The sequence below is a fragment of the Oryx dammah genome, unplaced genomic scaffold, assembly GCF_014754425.2.
Source record: "Oryx dammah isolate SB20612 unplaced genomic scaffold, SCBI_Odam_1.1 HiC_scaffold_8, whole genome shotgun sequence".
In the NCBI taxonomy this organism is placed as follows: Eukaryota; Metazoa; Chordata; class Mammalia; order Artiodactyla; family Bovidae; genus Oryx; species Oryx dammah.
In genome coordinates, this window is record NW_024070192.1 from 50,379,853 (window position 1) to 50,396,636 (window position 16,784).

At 49.4% G+C, this 16,784-nt stretch overlaps 1 protein-coding gene across 1 annotated transcript in view; it reads left to right on the forward strand.

Annotated features, from left to right (window-relative positions):
• The window catches only part of BCAS3 (BCAS3 microtubule associated cell migration factor), a 598,439-nt gene that overhangs the window by 564,914 nt on the left and 16,741 nt on the right, over positions 1-16,784 (forward strand). Inside the window, exon 25 of the mRNA XM_040244470.1 lies at positions 10,491-10,658. Within this exon, the coding sequence (XP_040100404.1) occupies positions 10,491-10,658 (168 nt within the window). The remainder of the gene's footprint in view (positions 1-10,490; positions 10,659-16,784) is intronic.

A 16,784-nucleotide genomic window follows, 5' to 3' on the forward strand; every position in this document is an offset into this window, starting at 1 on the left:
TGTTTTTAAAGTGGCATTGAGCATCTGTATACATGAAGGTTGTTGGCATCTTACTTACTTGGGTTAGGTTTCTGGCAGTAGCATCCCCAGGTCAGTAGTTCAGCATGTTTTTAAAAGGCTCTTTTTTTTTTTTTTTTTTGCATTTCAATAGAACTAGCTTTATTTTTTTTTTTTTAAACAAAAGAAATGTCTAAAAGCAAATACAGGTATGTACCAAGGGGTGGACGTGACCTGGTACTTAGAAAGGAGTTGCTGTGTCATAAATGAAAACAGCATGTTAGGAGAAAAATAATTTTCAGTTTCCTTTATTTATTTTTTTTATTAGATTTTTTTTTAAATAAATTTATTTATTTATTTATTTATTTTAATTTTTACTTTACAGTTCTGTATTGGTTTTGGCATAGATTGACATGAATCCACCACAGGTGTACATGCGTTCCCAAACATGAACCCCCCTCCCACCCCTCTCCCCACAACATCTCTCTGGGTCATCCTCGCGTATCAGCCCCAAGCGTGCCATATCCTGCATCGGACATAGACTGGCAATTCGATTCTTACATGATATTATACATGTTTCAATGCCATTCTCCCAAATCATCTCACCCTCTCCCTCTCCCACTGAGTCCAAAAGTCTGCTATACACATCTGTGTCTTTTTTGCTGTCCTGCATACAGGGTCATCATTGCCATCTTTCTAAATTCCATATATATGTGTTAGTATACTGTATTGGTGTTTTTCTTTCTGGCTTACTTCACTCTGTATAATGGGCTCCAGTTTCATCCACCTCATCAGAACTGATTCAAATGTATTTTTTTTAATGGCTGAGTAATACTCCATTGTGTATATGTACCACAGCTTTCTTATCTATCCATTCATCTGCTGATGGACATCTAGGTTGTTTCCATGTCCTGGCTATTATAAACAGTGCTGCAATGAACATTGGGGTACATGTGTCTCTTTCAATTCTGGTTTCCTCCGTGTGTATGCCCAGCAGTGGGATTGCTGGGTCATAAGGCAGTTCTATTTGCAATTTTTTAAGGAATCTCCACACTGTTCTCCATAGTGGCTGTACTAGTTTGCATTCCCACCAACAGTGTAGGAGGGTTCCCTTTTCTCCACACCCTCTCCAGCATTTATTGCTTGCAGATTTTTGGATCGCAGACATTCTGACTGGTGTGAAGTGGTATCTCATTGTGGTTTTGATTTGCATTTCTCTAATAATGAGTGATGTTGAGCATCTTTTCATGTGTTTGTTAGCCATCCATATATGCTTATTGCTACGTTGCCCTTGAGATGGTTTCTATCTATAATATTCCCATTTTGTTGTTGTTGTTTAGTCAGTAAGTCATATCTGACCCTTTGCGACCCTATGGGCTGTAGCCCGCCAGGCTCCTCTGCCCATGGGCTTTCCCAGGCAAGAATACTGGAGCGGGTTGCCATTTGCTTTTCCACGCGATCGTCCTGACCCAGGGATCGAACCATGTCTCCTGCATTGGCAGGCAGATTCTTCACCACTGAATCACCAGGGAAGCCCAGTATTCCTACTAGCAACAGTCTGTCTCATTTCACCCTTATCCAGGTTGACTACAATCCTGTTTGTCCATTAAAGAATTTAGGATGACGAAGCATCCTCTCCCCACCCGCAGATGAGGTCAGAGGATGTGAAGGACCTGACCTCGAAGCTAAGAGGCCACCTGTCTTGCTCTCCTGTGCCCCCTGCAGGCATCCTCAGAGAAGTGGGGACACACACCCGCGTAGATGCTATCTATGACTCCCCATCAAAGGCTCTGGCTACGTAATAACACAGATGCACTTAGGTTTCACGATGGAGTTGACCAGACTAGGAGCTGATATGACTGTTTTCCCCTCCCCGCCCAGTATCTCCCTCAAGCTGTTTGTCTTCTGGCCTATAAGGGCCCCCACTCACTTTCTAAGCCTCTTACAGATCCCACTGTCCTTCAGAAGAGCTGCTCACATAGCCCCCAGGTCGTCCGCTATGTTGGAGTGGCCCGGTGGCCCTGTGCAGTTATGCAAAGCACGCTTCCATGTACTGCCCACATTTATTTATTTCTGGCCGCACTGGGTCTTCGTTGCTCAGGCTTTCTCTCCTGGCGGTATACAGGTTTCTCATCGCAGCGGCTTCTCCTGTTGCAGCTTTCAGGCTCTAGAGCTCAGGCTCAGTAGTGATGTTGCTTCCTGGCATGTGGGATCAACCAGGACCAAGGATCGAACCCATGTCCCCTGCGTTGGCAGGCGGATTCTAACCTCTGGACCACCAGGGAAGGCCTTTAGTGTACTACCTGGTCAGATGCTCGTGACAGCCCTGGAAGGCAGATATTCATTTCCCTGTTTTATAGGTGTATTATTATCCTAAGTCTGCCATAACAAATTACTACAAATTTGGTGAGTTAAAACAACAGAAATTTATTCTTTCATATTTCTGGGGCCAGAAGTTCAAAATCAAGGTGTTTGCAACATTGCGCTCCCACCAAAGTTTCCGTGGGAGAATCCTTCCTTGCTTCTTCCAGGCAAGACTGCTTTACAGGGGTGGTTGTTTAATTAATGGAACTGGTTCACAGAAAATGAGGGCTTCCCTGGTAGCTGAGCTGGTAAAGAATCCACCTGCAGTGCAGGAGACCCCAGTTCAATTCCTGGATCAGGAAGATCCGCTGGAGAAGGGATAGGCTACCCACTCCAGTATTCTGGTCTGGAGAATTCCATGGACTGTATAGTCCATGGGGTTGCAGAGTTGGACACAACTGAGCGACTTTCATTTTTTCACAGAAAATGAAATTTGGTGCCCTTGGATATCTTTGCCACCCCATGAATAGTAGCCTGCACCAAGCTCCTCCGTCGATGGGATTTTCAAAGCAAGAGTACTGGAATGGGTTGCCATTTCCTTCTCCAGGGAATCTTCCCAACCCAGGGATCAAACCCAGGTCTCTCACATTGTAGACAGACGCTTTACTGTCTGAGCCACCAGGGAGGTCCTTGGATACCCTAGGCACCTCAAACATCATTTCACCATTACTTTTTTAGTGCGTTACTATGAATTACATTGAAGATACTAGCAGACCCCTTAAATGAGAGTCACTCGTTTATTCTCCATGTGGTAAGTGGGGAAACTAAGGCCTAGAGTAAGCAGAAAAGCTAATGGGAGAATTCCAGTTACAGCCTGGATGTCTGGATTTGTCATCTATATTATAAGCTTTTAAAGTATGAGTTGTGATCAAGCATTGCAGTTGGGCAAGTAGTTGTCAAAATGACTGTTTTTTTTTCCTATTCACTAATTTATCTATTTTAAAACTTTTTATTTTATATTGGCTCGGAGAAGGCAATGGCACCCCACTCCAGTACTCTTACCTGGAAAATCCCATGGACAGAGGAGCCTGTAGGCTGCAGTCCATGGGGTCGCGAAGAGTCCGACACAACTGAGTGACTTCACTTTCACTTTTCACTTTCATGCATTGGAGAAGGAAATGGCAACCCACTCCAGTGTTCTTGCCTGGAGAATCCCAGGGACGGGGGAGCCTGGTGGGCTGCCATCTATGGGGTTGCACAGAGTCGGACACGACTGAAGCAACTTAGCGGCAGCAATAGCAGCATAGCTGATTAACAATGTTGTGATAGTTTCAGATGGACACCAAAGGGACTCAGCCATACACACACATGTGTCCATTCTCCCCCAAACTCCCCTCCCATCCAGACCCCCACATAGCACTGAACAGAGTTCCCTGTGCTATATAGTAGGACCTCGTTGGCTATCCATTTCAAATATAGCATTGTGTACCTGTCCATCCCAAGCTTCCTAATTATCCCTTCCCATCATCCTTACCCCCTGGCAACCACAAGTTCCTTCCCTAAGTCTGTGTGTCTGTTTCTGTTTTGTAAATAAGCTCATTTGTATCGTTGCTTTTAACTCCTGTTTTACGTTACAAAGAAATTCTTGGTGTTTCTCCGTTACTGTTGAACTCCTCTTCCCTGGCTCAGGTGCCTTTGACATGTTGGCCCCTCACAGCTGTCTGTTCACAGACCTCTGATAAGCAGTGAATAGTCCCTTCCTGCTTGTGGCCCCGAGGGCCCGTGAGGACAGGCGTGCCGTCAGCACATCTGGACGCACCCCCTGGCTTCCAGCATCAGCCTAGGTATTTCTGTGCTTTGTTGGTACCTTTCCCTTCTCTTCCTAAGTTCACTTCTGAACTGGAGAAGTAGAGCCTTTAGAAATGACTTAACTCCCAAATCTAAACCTCACAGCCAAACGGATGACTATGGAACAAAGGTAGTGCCCGGCCACAAGTTTGGTGAACATTTGATAATCTGAGTCCACAAGATTGCTCTGTACTCTGTACTCTGTCGGTGGATGTGGGTTACAGCTAGCTTGGGAAGTGACCTGAAGGATTGAGAGGGACAGGTGGGGTCCTCCTCTGCCCTCAGCCTCCCTTCCCCATGTCTGTTAGCCATGGCATAGCACATGCTGACACAGTGAAACATGCCCGCGGCCACACCTAATATCCACACCCCATGCTTACGTGAAAGCACCAGTCTGGAGCTCAGTTTGGTGAGCTAGTTTGGAGAGCAGGCGGGGAGACTCTCCAATGGCTGGTCTCATCATGCCTGGGATCATCTCAGAGTTATCATGGATATCATGATCATCACGCGCTCTCATCCCGAGGGCTTGTGCCTTGAAGAGCATTGTTTAATGACAAGTTTTTCTCTTGGTACCAGGCCTCCCCGGTGGCTGGAAATCAGATCAGCAGGCTCTCATGAAAGTCCAAAGCGGAGGCTGAGCCACAGTCTCCTAAATAGCGAGGGTGTGATTAGACACTATCAGCTCGGAGGACATCCCAGCTCCCCCATGCTGCCTTACCCACTGGTCTTCCCTGCCCCTCGACAGTGGGGCACAAAAGAGCACGTGTGCCCCCAGCCTCCCCAGGACCTTGCTGGCTCACCAGCTGTCACTGGCAGGCCTTTAATGGGCATGCGAAACCCAAGAACCTGACCTGTTTCTCCTCTGGGGAGACAGTATAACACAGGATGCCCAGTTGAGATGAAGGATTCAGGAAGCTCACCTGTACGAGCCCGACTCTCTGTTATCACCAAGGCAGATTGTTTTGGTTCTTCCAGTTTCCAGAATCTTGGCTCTAAAAGTGGGAATGGATATTGCAGCATTTTCTGCTCACTCACTTAGCTTTTTCCTTCCTCTAATCTTAGCTTCTTTGTCTGCCCACCTCCGTCTCTCCCCTCACCATGCTGGCCCTAGAGGTATAATCTCTGGGACGATACGCCCAAAGGGTATATTGACTCCAGAGCGACTGTCAAATTTCTCAGATGGTTGTAATCAGTCAATAAACATGTTCTGAGCAAGCGCAATACACAAAGCCCAGTGTTTATTACAGACTTGTGGCTTCTGGAGGAATCCATGCCCTCAAGCAGCTTCTAAACTAGGTTGAAGAGCAGATTGTGTGAATCGTGTCAGGCAGCGTGGGAAAGATGCCATGAAACCCATCTCATTAACCTGGGAATCTGAGGACGGGCTTCAGAGGCATCCATCAGTACCCCAAAATGGCCTGTATCGTTTGATGTTTGCCAGCACACACGTTTTGGGGGTGGTGAGTTTATTGCTTTCACCAGCCTCACCCCGACAGGTAAAGAACTTTGTAGACAATCAAACTTCATGGAAGAGCGCTCCTGATAATTTCGATTATCATTATAACCAGATTTCGTTGCACCAATGGGACTTAAACTGAATCTCAGAAATATTCCAGGAAGAGTAGGGTGGGAGGTGGGTCTGATGGAAGGGGCTCCCAGGAAGTATCAGGGAAGACTGTCACTCTCAGGACCGGTGACCTTCAGTTGTCTCACCACTCTCAGCCTCAGTAAAATGCAGATCTGTGAGACAGTGATCACAGCTGCTTCCCCGAGCTTTGTGGGCCTTTTTTTTGTTTTTGGCTCTCATTTTGTATCCCCACCCCTCAGCACAGTGCTTGACTCATATCACAGTGGACACTAATCCATATTTAATGAATGTGTGAGTTCACCAAAATAATCAACGTGAGGGGGCTTGGTAAACAGCAGAGGGCTGCTTCAGCTAAAGATCTGAGTTGCTAAGTACATGTATTTTGTGCTTTGCAAGCAGCCTGCACTAAGAGTCTTCTCCCCCTTGAAACTGACCCTTCCCCCCGTAATGGGGCTCAAAGGGCCAGCCCATCTGATGGAGTGTCTGTGGGCTGGCCAGATGAATGATGGCAGCGTCGACCACGCTGACAAGACATGCAGTTGCCTAAGAGCCCAGAGGTGACCTCACTCTCCCCAGGGCTTGGCCTCTCACCCCAGCGCCTGCTGACGCATGCACACACCTGCAGCCCTTCTCTCGCTCCAGGACGAGGAGACCTCGTGAGCTCCTTTGCTGCCCTCATCTGCACTGGCGGGGTGGAAGGATGGGCAGGAAGGGGCATTGCTGAGCCTCTGCTGGGACTCCTCCTCGCCCTCTAAGCAAGACCACGAAGTACCTCCTCTCCGTGGCCTCTCGGGACAGTAGAAATGATTGGGTGCTCCTTTGCTGAACACTTGCTTGGGAAGGGGATCCCCGGTGGCTCAGCTGGTAAAGAATCTGCCTGCAATGTGGGAGACCTGGGTTGGGAAGATCCAGAGGAGAAGGAAATGGCTACCCACTCCAGTATTCTTGCCTGAAAAATTCCATGGACAGAGGAGCCTGGAGGGCTACAGTCCATGGGGTCACAAAGCGTCAGACACGGCTGAGTGACTAATACTTCACTTCCCTTTTGTATCCCCAGCCTCCTACCCCCTGCTTCCTCACAGTGCCCCTGCTGAGAGAGAGCAGATTGGATTTCCTATCAATTTTTCTTTTTTCCTGTGTGCCACCCAACAGACAGAGTGGCTCCTCAGCATAATCATGATTTGTTCGTTGTTCAGTCGCTCAGTTGTGTCTGATTCTTTGTGACCCACCTCATGGACTGCAGCATATCAGGTCTCCCTGACCTTCACCATCTCCTGGTGTTTGCTCAAACTCATGTCCATTGTGTCGATGATACCATCCAACCATCTCATCCTCTTTCGTCCCCTTCTCCTCTTGCCCTCAATCTTTCCCAGCATCAGGGTCTTTTCCAGTGAGTCAGCTCTTCCCATCAAGTGCCCAAAGTATTGGAGCTTCAGCTTCAGCATCAGTCCTTCCAATGAATGTTCAGGGGCCATTTCCTTTAGGATTGACTGGTTTAATCTCCTTGCTGTTCAAGGGACTCTCAAGAGTCTTTTTAGCACCACGGTTTGAAGGAATCAATTCTTTGGCGCTCAGCCTTCTTTATGGTCCATCCCTCCCATCTGTACATGACTACTGGGGAAACCATAGCTTTGACTAGATGGACCTTTGTCAGCAAAGTGATGTCTCTGCTTTTTAATACACTGTCTAGGTTTGTTATAGTTGTAATCATGATACTCCAAGAAACTTGGGCAGGTTGGGAATGGAAAGCATGTTTAAAAGGCCATAATTGAAGGTGACAGGAGTTCCCAGAACAAGTTAAGAAAGACAGGGGTGATTTCTCCCTAGACCAGTTCTCCAGGGCAGATGCAGCTGATAGAATGAGCTCCTAGCTAAGGACTAGCAGCCTGTGTTCCAGATCTGTCACTCAGAGACCCTGAGCCTCCCTGAATCTGTCCTCTTCCATATGCTGGAGTGGTACCCGTCCCTGCCTCTCAGGATCGTCGTGGTAGTCACCATCTATGATGATGCTTCACATGGTGTAAACTTGTTATTATTAACATATACACGAGCATACCCCTTATGTGCAGAGAACTCACCATCCGCCGTTTATCTAACACATACCCTGCAACACCCGTGTGAGACTGTATTGGTTTTCCACTTTTATGGATGAGGAGTCAGAGGCCCAGAAAGATAATCGGCTTGCCCAGAGTCAGTACACATACAGCTCCTCTGTGTTGGAGCCTATATTTCTGCTTCCATTCTCCACTATAACACTAATTCCTGATCTTTTTCTCCTGTATCCTGTCACTTTGTCCCTTAAAATATTACAGACTCCTCCGGCCTTTACCCTCCGTCATGGCCTCTGTCCTACACAGTTTTTGCTATAATATCTTGCTGCATTGTTTTGTTGTCTTCTTGATTTGGCTTCTGATATTTCTCCCGTTCCTGCTCTCAGCTTACCTGCCCTGACTGCCGAACACAGTCCATACAAACCTTAACTGAGCACCTTTCTCAAGGCAGGCACTGTGCTCATGCCAAGTGAGAAAAGGAGCAATGATTCTCTTTCCTTTCGCTGGCTCTGGGACATCTCTGTCCATTAAAAAAAGAAGAAGAAGCAGCTGCTGCCTCAGCCCTGAGTGCACAGGGCAGAGGACTATGCCCGCGTATTATTGTTAATCTCCTCTTCTGTAAATTACTAGACATAGACGTCCCAGGCAGACCCTTCAGAGAAACACTGGTGCTGTAGCTCTTGATCTTGTCAACTAAGAGTGGGGCGGTGCTGGAGGAGAGCTGGCAGGAACCTCACTTAATCTCTCCCCTCCTTTGACACAGGGCAAAGTGTTATTAGCTCCACTTCAGAAGTGGAAAAGGGACATGCGGGGGCCTGCCTCTCCCCACTTAGTGAGTGGACAGTGGAATCGCCAGTCCGCTGGGTGTCATCAGTCCTCACGTGTCCTTGGGGACTGGGCACCTTTGAGTCGTGGTTGATGCTGATACTGAATGTGGGCTCCAGAGCAAGATGAGTACAGCCCAGGCCTCTGAGGGGCTGACACTGAGCACTCCAGCCCCACTGCCTAGCACCTGGCTCCCCAGGCCCGTCACCTGACCCTGCCCAATGGAGAAAGGATGTGGTACGGGGCAGGTCCCCGTTCCCGGGTGCCACCCAGCAAGCTGATCCCCAGCAACCCCCGCCCCAGGTGGGCCTCTTCCTGGGGAGATGCATTTATAGATGCTGCCCATTCCTCTGGCACCAGAAATCCACCCTCCAACTAGGCAAGAGATAAATCAAAGCCAAACTTGGCTGATGACATTCAGGAGCCAGGAGTGACCCCAGCCACACATAGAAATCCCAGCGGACTGGCCAAGGGCCTTTGTCTGGTCAGGAGAGCCCAGGATTATCTGGCCCTCTTTGCTGATGTATGGAGTCACCGGCTGTCGGAGTGTTTACGAATGGTTATCACCTCGATGCTTGGGCCGTTATCAGAGGCAGGGCCGCCTGCCGGGGCTGGGGCTCGCACCCTCTCTATTACCACCTGTCATTGGCAGGGAGTGTGCGCTGACGCTGCCCAGTCCAGACTGCCGAGGGAAGATAGTTTCTGACGGCTGATCAAAGAGGAGAAGCAAGGCCCGATAAAAAGAGTGTGTGTTGGTGTACTTTTAACTTTGGGAAACATTGGCACTTGCATTTTTTCCCCATCTTCCTGGTGCTGGCAGGAACCAAGCCCAATAAATGTGGTGGATTCAGTTACTTAATCACTGGGGAAAGGGTATGAGCTTAAAGTAACAGAGCATGACTATAATCTGCTTCCAAGAGAGAGCGGCTGAATAAGCTTTCACAGAAGACTTGCTGTATAATAAAGTCGAATCATTTAAAGGTAGCCTTTGAAGTGATCTTGCATGTAAAGTCTAAGCTTGGCATTCAGCAGAGCGCCGTGTACTCTTTGGAACCGGGCTGCAGCTTCTGATGGAGGAAAGATCTTTGGGGAAGATGCTGTCACCCAGTCCTCCTGCTGCCATCCCCCCAGTGATGTGCATGTCCTGGGGAACTCTGTGCAGTGGAGGAGAACGAGGTGTAGACTGAACTGTCAGGGCATCCAAATCCTTGAACCAAACCGCCCACAAACCTGCCGTTGGATCTTGGGACGTAACTTTTCTGAGCTTCAGATGTAAAACGAGGACATTTGGTATAGGTTAGAGGCTATAGTGGCTTTGAAAGCATTTTTTTTTTTTTAATGTGAACTCGGTAAGCCCTTTTAAAAATGAAGCTTTAGGGGAAGTCCTGTTGCATTAACAGAGTCAAGTAGGGGAGTTTTGCTTGAACCTGGGCAAGGATTCTGTTGCCCTTCACCTCCAGCCTGAAGTAGTCCCTGAAGACTTCAGGGGAACCCTGTAGGTCCTCCGAAAACAGTTCAGGGAATTCCCTGGCAGTTCAGTGGTTAGGACTCTTTTTCATGTTTTCACTGCTGAGGGCCCAGGTTTGATCCCTGGTCAGGGAATAAAGATCTTACAAGCCACTCAATAGGAAAAAAAAAGAAAAAACAGTTCAAAAACTACTAGCCCCACACCGTGGTGGTCTCCATGCCCTGAGCTGGTAGCATGAGCTGTCTCATCCTGCCCCACGTGTCCGTGTTTCATTGTGTTCCTTCCTCCAGCCTCAGGAAGGGCTGAAACAGGCCCTGGACGGGGGTGGGGAGGTGGCGGTGGGCCAGCACCGAGAACAGCCTGCCCTCTGCAAGGTGACTCAGGTCGGATGTCCCCGTGTGTGCTGCAGGTACCTTCGACCGGAGCGTGACCCTGCTGGAGGTGTGCGGGAGCTGGCCAGAGGGCTTTGGGCTGCGGCACATGGCCTCCATGGAGCACACCGAGGAGGGCCTGCGGGAGCGGCTGGCCGACGCCATGGCTGAGTCCCCGAGCCGGGACGTGGTGGGACCTGGAACAGGTAAAGGTGGCCTCGCACTCCTAGCCTGACTTGGTCGTGAGCGGCGCCTGTGGGTATGGAGCTTCTCTGCTGGGAGAGGGTGTGCGTGTTTGTCTTAACCCCCCGTGTTTCTCTAGTTAACACTCTGGTTGCCATCCATTCTGGAAGCTTCTGGTATTGGGAAACCCGGTGCAGAGGGGAGTTCCCATGGAACTGACCCCTGCTCCATGGACTGCTGCCTACAGACTTGCTGTGGTTCCACCACTGTGTTGTACAGGCGGTGCCTGAAGGACAGCCTTCTCCAGGGAAAGGGACTGCCTTGCCCACTAAGGTTTCAGCAGCCCTTGGGCGACGAATGCTGAGGCAGCGCACCTTCCTCTGTCCTGCTGCAGGCTTTACAGATTGGCGAGTGTCAGTGGGTCCTGCAAGCCCAAGGGGCAAGGATGAAGCAGGCAGGGTTGGTGTGACCACCGCCCCCTCCCCCGCCAGACAGCTTTGTCTTATGCTGCCTTTGGCCTTGGTACTGTTGTCTGCCAGTGAGTCCAGCAGTTGGGGGCTAGGGCAGTTTCTTGCATCCTTGGATGATTGGGTGGGCCCTGCCCCAGGCAAGCAACTATAAGCACGCACACACACACACACACACGCACTTAGGAAAGGCCATAAACCTTCCATCTCTACAGAATTACAGTACAGCCTGCCTCTCCTTTTTTCTAAAGCTCCTCCTAGACATCTGTGCTGTTAGTGAGGGCTCCAGCTCAGCGTTTATGTCTGAGGAGGACCACCCGACATCTTCTTGGTGTTCTGAGGTCACCAGGGGATGGAGCACAGATCCTCAGATCCTGGCTGCAGGTCTTCCTGCTCTCGCCTGCCTGAGTCCTCTCAAGCCTGTTGTCCTTTACCGTGAACTTCTCATCCCCGCTCCATGCGCCTCCTTGGAGAGAGGATCCCAGGGAGGAGAAACGGACACACCTAGGGCAGGAAGCAGGACCAGCAAGACTGAGAGTCAAAGCATTTTTGGCAGAACTCAGAATGCCTGACATTATCACGCAGTCCCGATTCCCTGTGGAACCTCTCAGTCTTTTAGATGTTTGGGTTTAGCGGTTAAGTTTTCCCTCTCTTCTTTCCCATTCCATTCAGTTCCTCTGTTTCTGTCCTAAGAGGATAGAGTCATATTGTCCTCAACTCTATCTCCACAACATTAGCTTCATGCCTGCCCATAGCGCTTGTGTGATAATTGGCAAACGAACAGAATAGATGCAAGAGAGGGAGCTGGCTAGAGATGGAGAGGTGCCTTATCCAGCCACGGGAGACCGCCATCTCTGAGGACCAACCCCTGAGCCCCGCTCCATGCCTCCTTCTTCCCTGGAAAGGAAGATGCAGGCCTTGGAAGCTGCAACCAACCATGTTCTACCCTTGACTTCCACACACACAGGCACACCACCTCTCAGCCCTCCTTGTAAAATCCTCTGACTTGTGAATGGCAGGTCATCACACCATTGTTCTCCCACCTGGACCCAGGGATGAGGAGCAGAGCCATCATCCGGGGACTTGAACCCCATGTGGCTTCCCTGGGGGCTCAGATGGTAAAGAATCCGGCTGCAATGCAAGAGACCCGGGTTTGATCCTGGGTCGGGAAGATCCCCTGGAGGAGGGAATCGCTACTCACTCCAGTATTCTTGCCCGGAGAATCCCATGGGCAGAGGAGTCTGGCGGGCTACAGTCCATGGAATCGCAGAGTCAGACACGACTGAGGGACTCACACTTACTAACCCCGTTTTGCTCAGAAGCTGGAAGAAAAGCTTTTCCCTTCACGAGCCTCACTTACAGCGCAGCTTTCCCCTGTACCCTGGGGCCCCGTCCAGCCCCGCTCACCCCAGTCGGGCCAGTGGCACCGGACAGACGCCCAGGAGCCAGTCTCCCAGGGCCAGAGCGGCTCAGGGCCGGCCCTCCTCCCGGCCGCCTTCCTCGGAAGCCCCGGAGAGCCCGGCCGCATCATCCAGCAGTCAGACGGGAAGGCGCGCTCGGGCCGGGCTGGGGAACCTCAGCCTGGCACGGACCGTTAGTAACCTGAGAGGAGCTGGCCTCGGTTCATCTGCCGGACAGCTGAGGGATTCAGGAGTCTTTGTGGCCTTAAGCGGGTTCATGAAATTAAAAAAAGAGAGAGGGGGGGAGAGGAAATTAAAACTGCCTGACCCACAGGTCAGAAAATAGGAGACGCCCTTTGAGAGCTGAGGGATTTCATTTTCCTCCCCAAACTGTCACCAAATGGGATTAATTTGGTTTACTTTGACATGTGTCTGAGTGTGTGTGTGTGTGTGTGTTTTATATATATAGAAAACTCTGCCCTGGTTTTTTATTTTTTAAGATTTTTTTATTTTTGACGTGGGCCATTTTTTAAGTCCTTATTGAATTTGTTATAACACTGCTTCTCTTCTGTGTTTTGGTGTTTGGCCTTGAGATATGTGGGATCCCAGCTCCCTGACCAGGGATTGAACCCCTCACCCCCTGCATTAGAACGTGAAGTCTTAATCACTGGACCACTGGGGAAGTCCCATCTCTGCCTTGATTTTAAAGGTCACTAAGTAAAGCAGATATCGTGGAAGTTAACCTGTTCCCCTCTGCCTTTGTTGAGATTCAGTCTTCACATTTCGCAATTCCAGATAAAGTATCAGCCTAGCAGTGCAGCCGTGGGTCCTAGAAAGGATAGGCTGACACACCCACAGCAGAGTCTGCCTGCTGCCCGGGAATAGCCAGGGAATACAGTGTGATGTGGTTGAGAATTTCCTGCAAGTCACCCTTTGCTCAAGGGAGCCTCCTGGTCCCTGTCTCTTTCCACAACCTGCTTCTCTGGGTGGAGGATAGGGTGACCCAGGCGTCTACCTCTGTTGGTTACTCTGAGGCAGCAGAGACGATCAGTTCCTGTAATGCCTCCAGCAGGTTCTTTGTTTAGTGTACAACCGGGACAGGTGGCCTCTTTATCAAGGTGTGAATGGCACATGCTTTCATGACCCCTGATGCCAAAGCCCACTGTATCCGTGTTTCACTGTTATACAGATTTAGCCAGTGATGTGCTGGTAAGAGTTTAACAGCCAGCTCTACAAAGGGAAGCAGGAAAGTCCTGATTTATAGCATTTGGGCATTTCCATAGCATAGAAGCTCCCATTACAGCCAGTTTCAGGCTGTCAACACGATGTCAGTCATCTAGCAGAATTCCTGAAAGTATAACAGTCAGCCAGCTCCAGCATTCCACTGGTAAGCTGCACCATAGTGCAAACCAGCTCTCCCCCAAAGTAAAGCAAAGCCTTTCAAAACCTTACTCTTCCAAGAGTGGAAGAGCAGCAGTATGTGAACCAGCAGCAATATCTCCATCCGGAAGCTGATTAGAAATGCAGAATCTCAGGCCCCACCGAGCCCTGCTGACTCAGCACCTGCAGTTGCACAAGGTCCCTGTGCATGGGGCTTCCCTGGTAGCTCAGATGGCGAAGTCTGCCTGGAATGAGGGAGACCCGGGTTTGTTCCCTGGTTGGGAAAGATCCCCTGGCGAAGGAAATGGCAACCCACTCCGGTATTCTTGCTTGGAGAATCCCACGGACAGAGGAGCCTGGCAGGCTACAGTGAAGTCACAAAGAGCCAGACACGACTGAGCGACTAACACTTTCACTTTCACCATGCATATAAAAGTCAGAGAAGATCCATTTTAAAACATGGTTAACTATGAGGCAGGTGTTGGCTCTGTCCTCCAGGTTGGCTGCTGACCAAGTAGTCTATGAATAATTAGATCACATGTGGGATTTGCAAGTCCAGCTCAAAAATAACTGACTAAATTGCTTTCTCTCTAACATCATCACATCTCCCCATTCAGCAAAGCAAAATTTAGGCCAAGCCAATTCTGCTTGTACACTTAGGTGGCTGAAGAAAAGTCATGAATTGTTCAGATGGGTTGGTGCCCCTCTGCCAACGTGCGGTCTCTACTCCCCAGTGAGCCCAGGCAGTCTTTCTGCACTTTTTCCCGATTCTCAGTTTGCACTCATCTTTCACAGGAGACACCAGTGCCTAGAACAGTGTCTGGCACGTGGCGGATGTGCAGGAACTGCCGGGTGAATGGGATCCTGCACTTAACCTCCATGTTAGCAGTTTTGCTGTAGCCCCTGCTTTACTGCCGTGGCTTCCAGCCTGTGTTCATTCCCTTAGAGAGTCTCCATGTCTCTGGTCCTCTGAGAGTCTGTATTTTATTATTTTTCCCATGTTACTGCTGTTTATTGAATATGAATTAGTCTGCTCTTTATTCAGTATGGTACGTGGGCTCCATCCATCCACCAGCTTAAAATCAGTCTCTTTCCTTCTTGATGGATACTATTTCAGATTTCCTATTCCCCTCAAATCCCTTACTCCCACCAGCTTGTCTCTCCCTCTCAGAAGAGAGTGGTCAGCATTTGCGAAATCCCTTGGCCTCCTGCACCCAAACCCTGAAAACCCCCTTTCTTCCCGTCCAGAGGAGGAGCAGTCCCTGCCCGCAGCCTGCACAACCACAATGCCCATCCTCCCCAGAGTCCGCCTGAGTATCCGTGTTGCCCCAGTGTTGGCCTGCTGAGCCAGGCCCGGTGATGTTGGCGTGATCTCGCTGTGGTTCCTGCCTCACCGCACGCCCCTAGTTTTCTTCTGCCTCCAGCTACTTCTCCATCCTTTCCCTGAGTTTTCTTCCTCTGTCAGCCTTAAATCCATATCTCAAGGCCCTATCTCAATCCTTTCTTCCCTCCCTCCATCCATCTAGGGCCATCTCCTCCGCTTCCGTGGCCTCAGTTACTATCCATAAACCAATGATTTCCAAAGTGCCTCCAGGTTGGCTTTCTCTCCTGATCTCCAAGCCCATCATCCAGTCCCCTGCCCATGTTTCCATATATCCATACACTGGACTGCTCTGCCCTCAGCTTTGTCCTTCTCCTGGATTCACGGCTTGTCGTGCACCAAGTCCTTCGTGACCAGCCACTGCCCTCTTTCCAGGCTCCTGCCCCTGCTCTGGGCGAGCCCCAGCCCCGCTGAACTGCCCGGAGGGTCCCTGAGCACACGTGCTCTCTGCCTGCGGGGCCTCTGCACATACTTCTCCTTCGGCCTGGAATGCCGTCTCCCGCGGCCCCCTCCTCTCTCCGTCACTCCCCCTCAAAATAACTTGACTAATTCCCGCTTAGCAGACATTCCTTTCAATATTGCCTTTTCTAGAAAAATAGGATTTTTTTTTTCCATAAGCAAAACATTTACTTATTCCAGTCGTTTTGTGTCTGAGGGAAGATATAACGCGGGCTTCCCTGGTGGCTCAACCATAAAGAATCCTCCTGCCAACGCAGGAGACGAAAGAGACGCGAGTTCGATCTCTGGGTCAGGAAGATTCCCCCTGAAGGAGGGTACGGCAACCCACTCCAGTATCCTCGCCTGGGAAATCCCGTGGAGAGGAGCCTGGCGGGCTGTCTAGTTCATGGGGTCGCAAAGAGTCAAACACAACTTAGCGACTAAACAAAAATGGCAAAGATATAACACAAAAAAAATTTCATAAACACCTAGATACATATTAATTTCATTGTCACTTTAGACTTTAACTCTTTCAATCACTATTTAGCTAAACCTTGTCTTTTTTTTTTTTTTTGCTTTCTCCCACATCCAATAGCAAAAGCCCTTAGGCCTAATTCACAGGTCCTGATCAGCTGCTTGAAATATTCCTGACACGTGCCTGTTGCAGGCTGCCTTCCCTGGCTGCTGTTGACTCTTAGGAGCTCACTAAGTCAGCAGTCACGGTCAAGAGCTGGCTTCCCACAGTTTTGGGAACACTGTTTCATTCTCCTGTTTGATCACAGCACTCAGGGTAGGAAAGAGGCTGCAACTTTTTCTGTCTAGCGTCTCTTTCTTTAAAGTATTTTTTTTATCGAAATATAATTGATTACAATGTAGTTTCCGGTTACAGCAAAGTGATTCAGTTATACATACATATATATTTTTTTCAGATTCTTTTCCCATGTAGGTTATTATAAAATACTGAGCATAGTTTGGGATTAACATATACACACTACTCTATATAAAATGACAGACAAGGAGCTACTGAGTAGCAAATGGAACTGTGTCCAGCATCTCTTTAACTGACTCTTCTAGTCCAGAAGC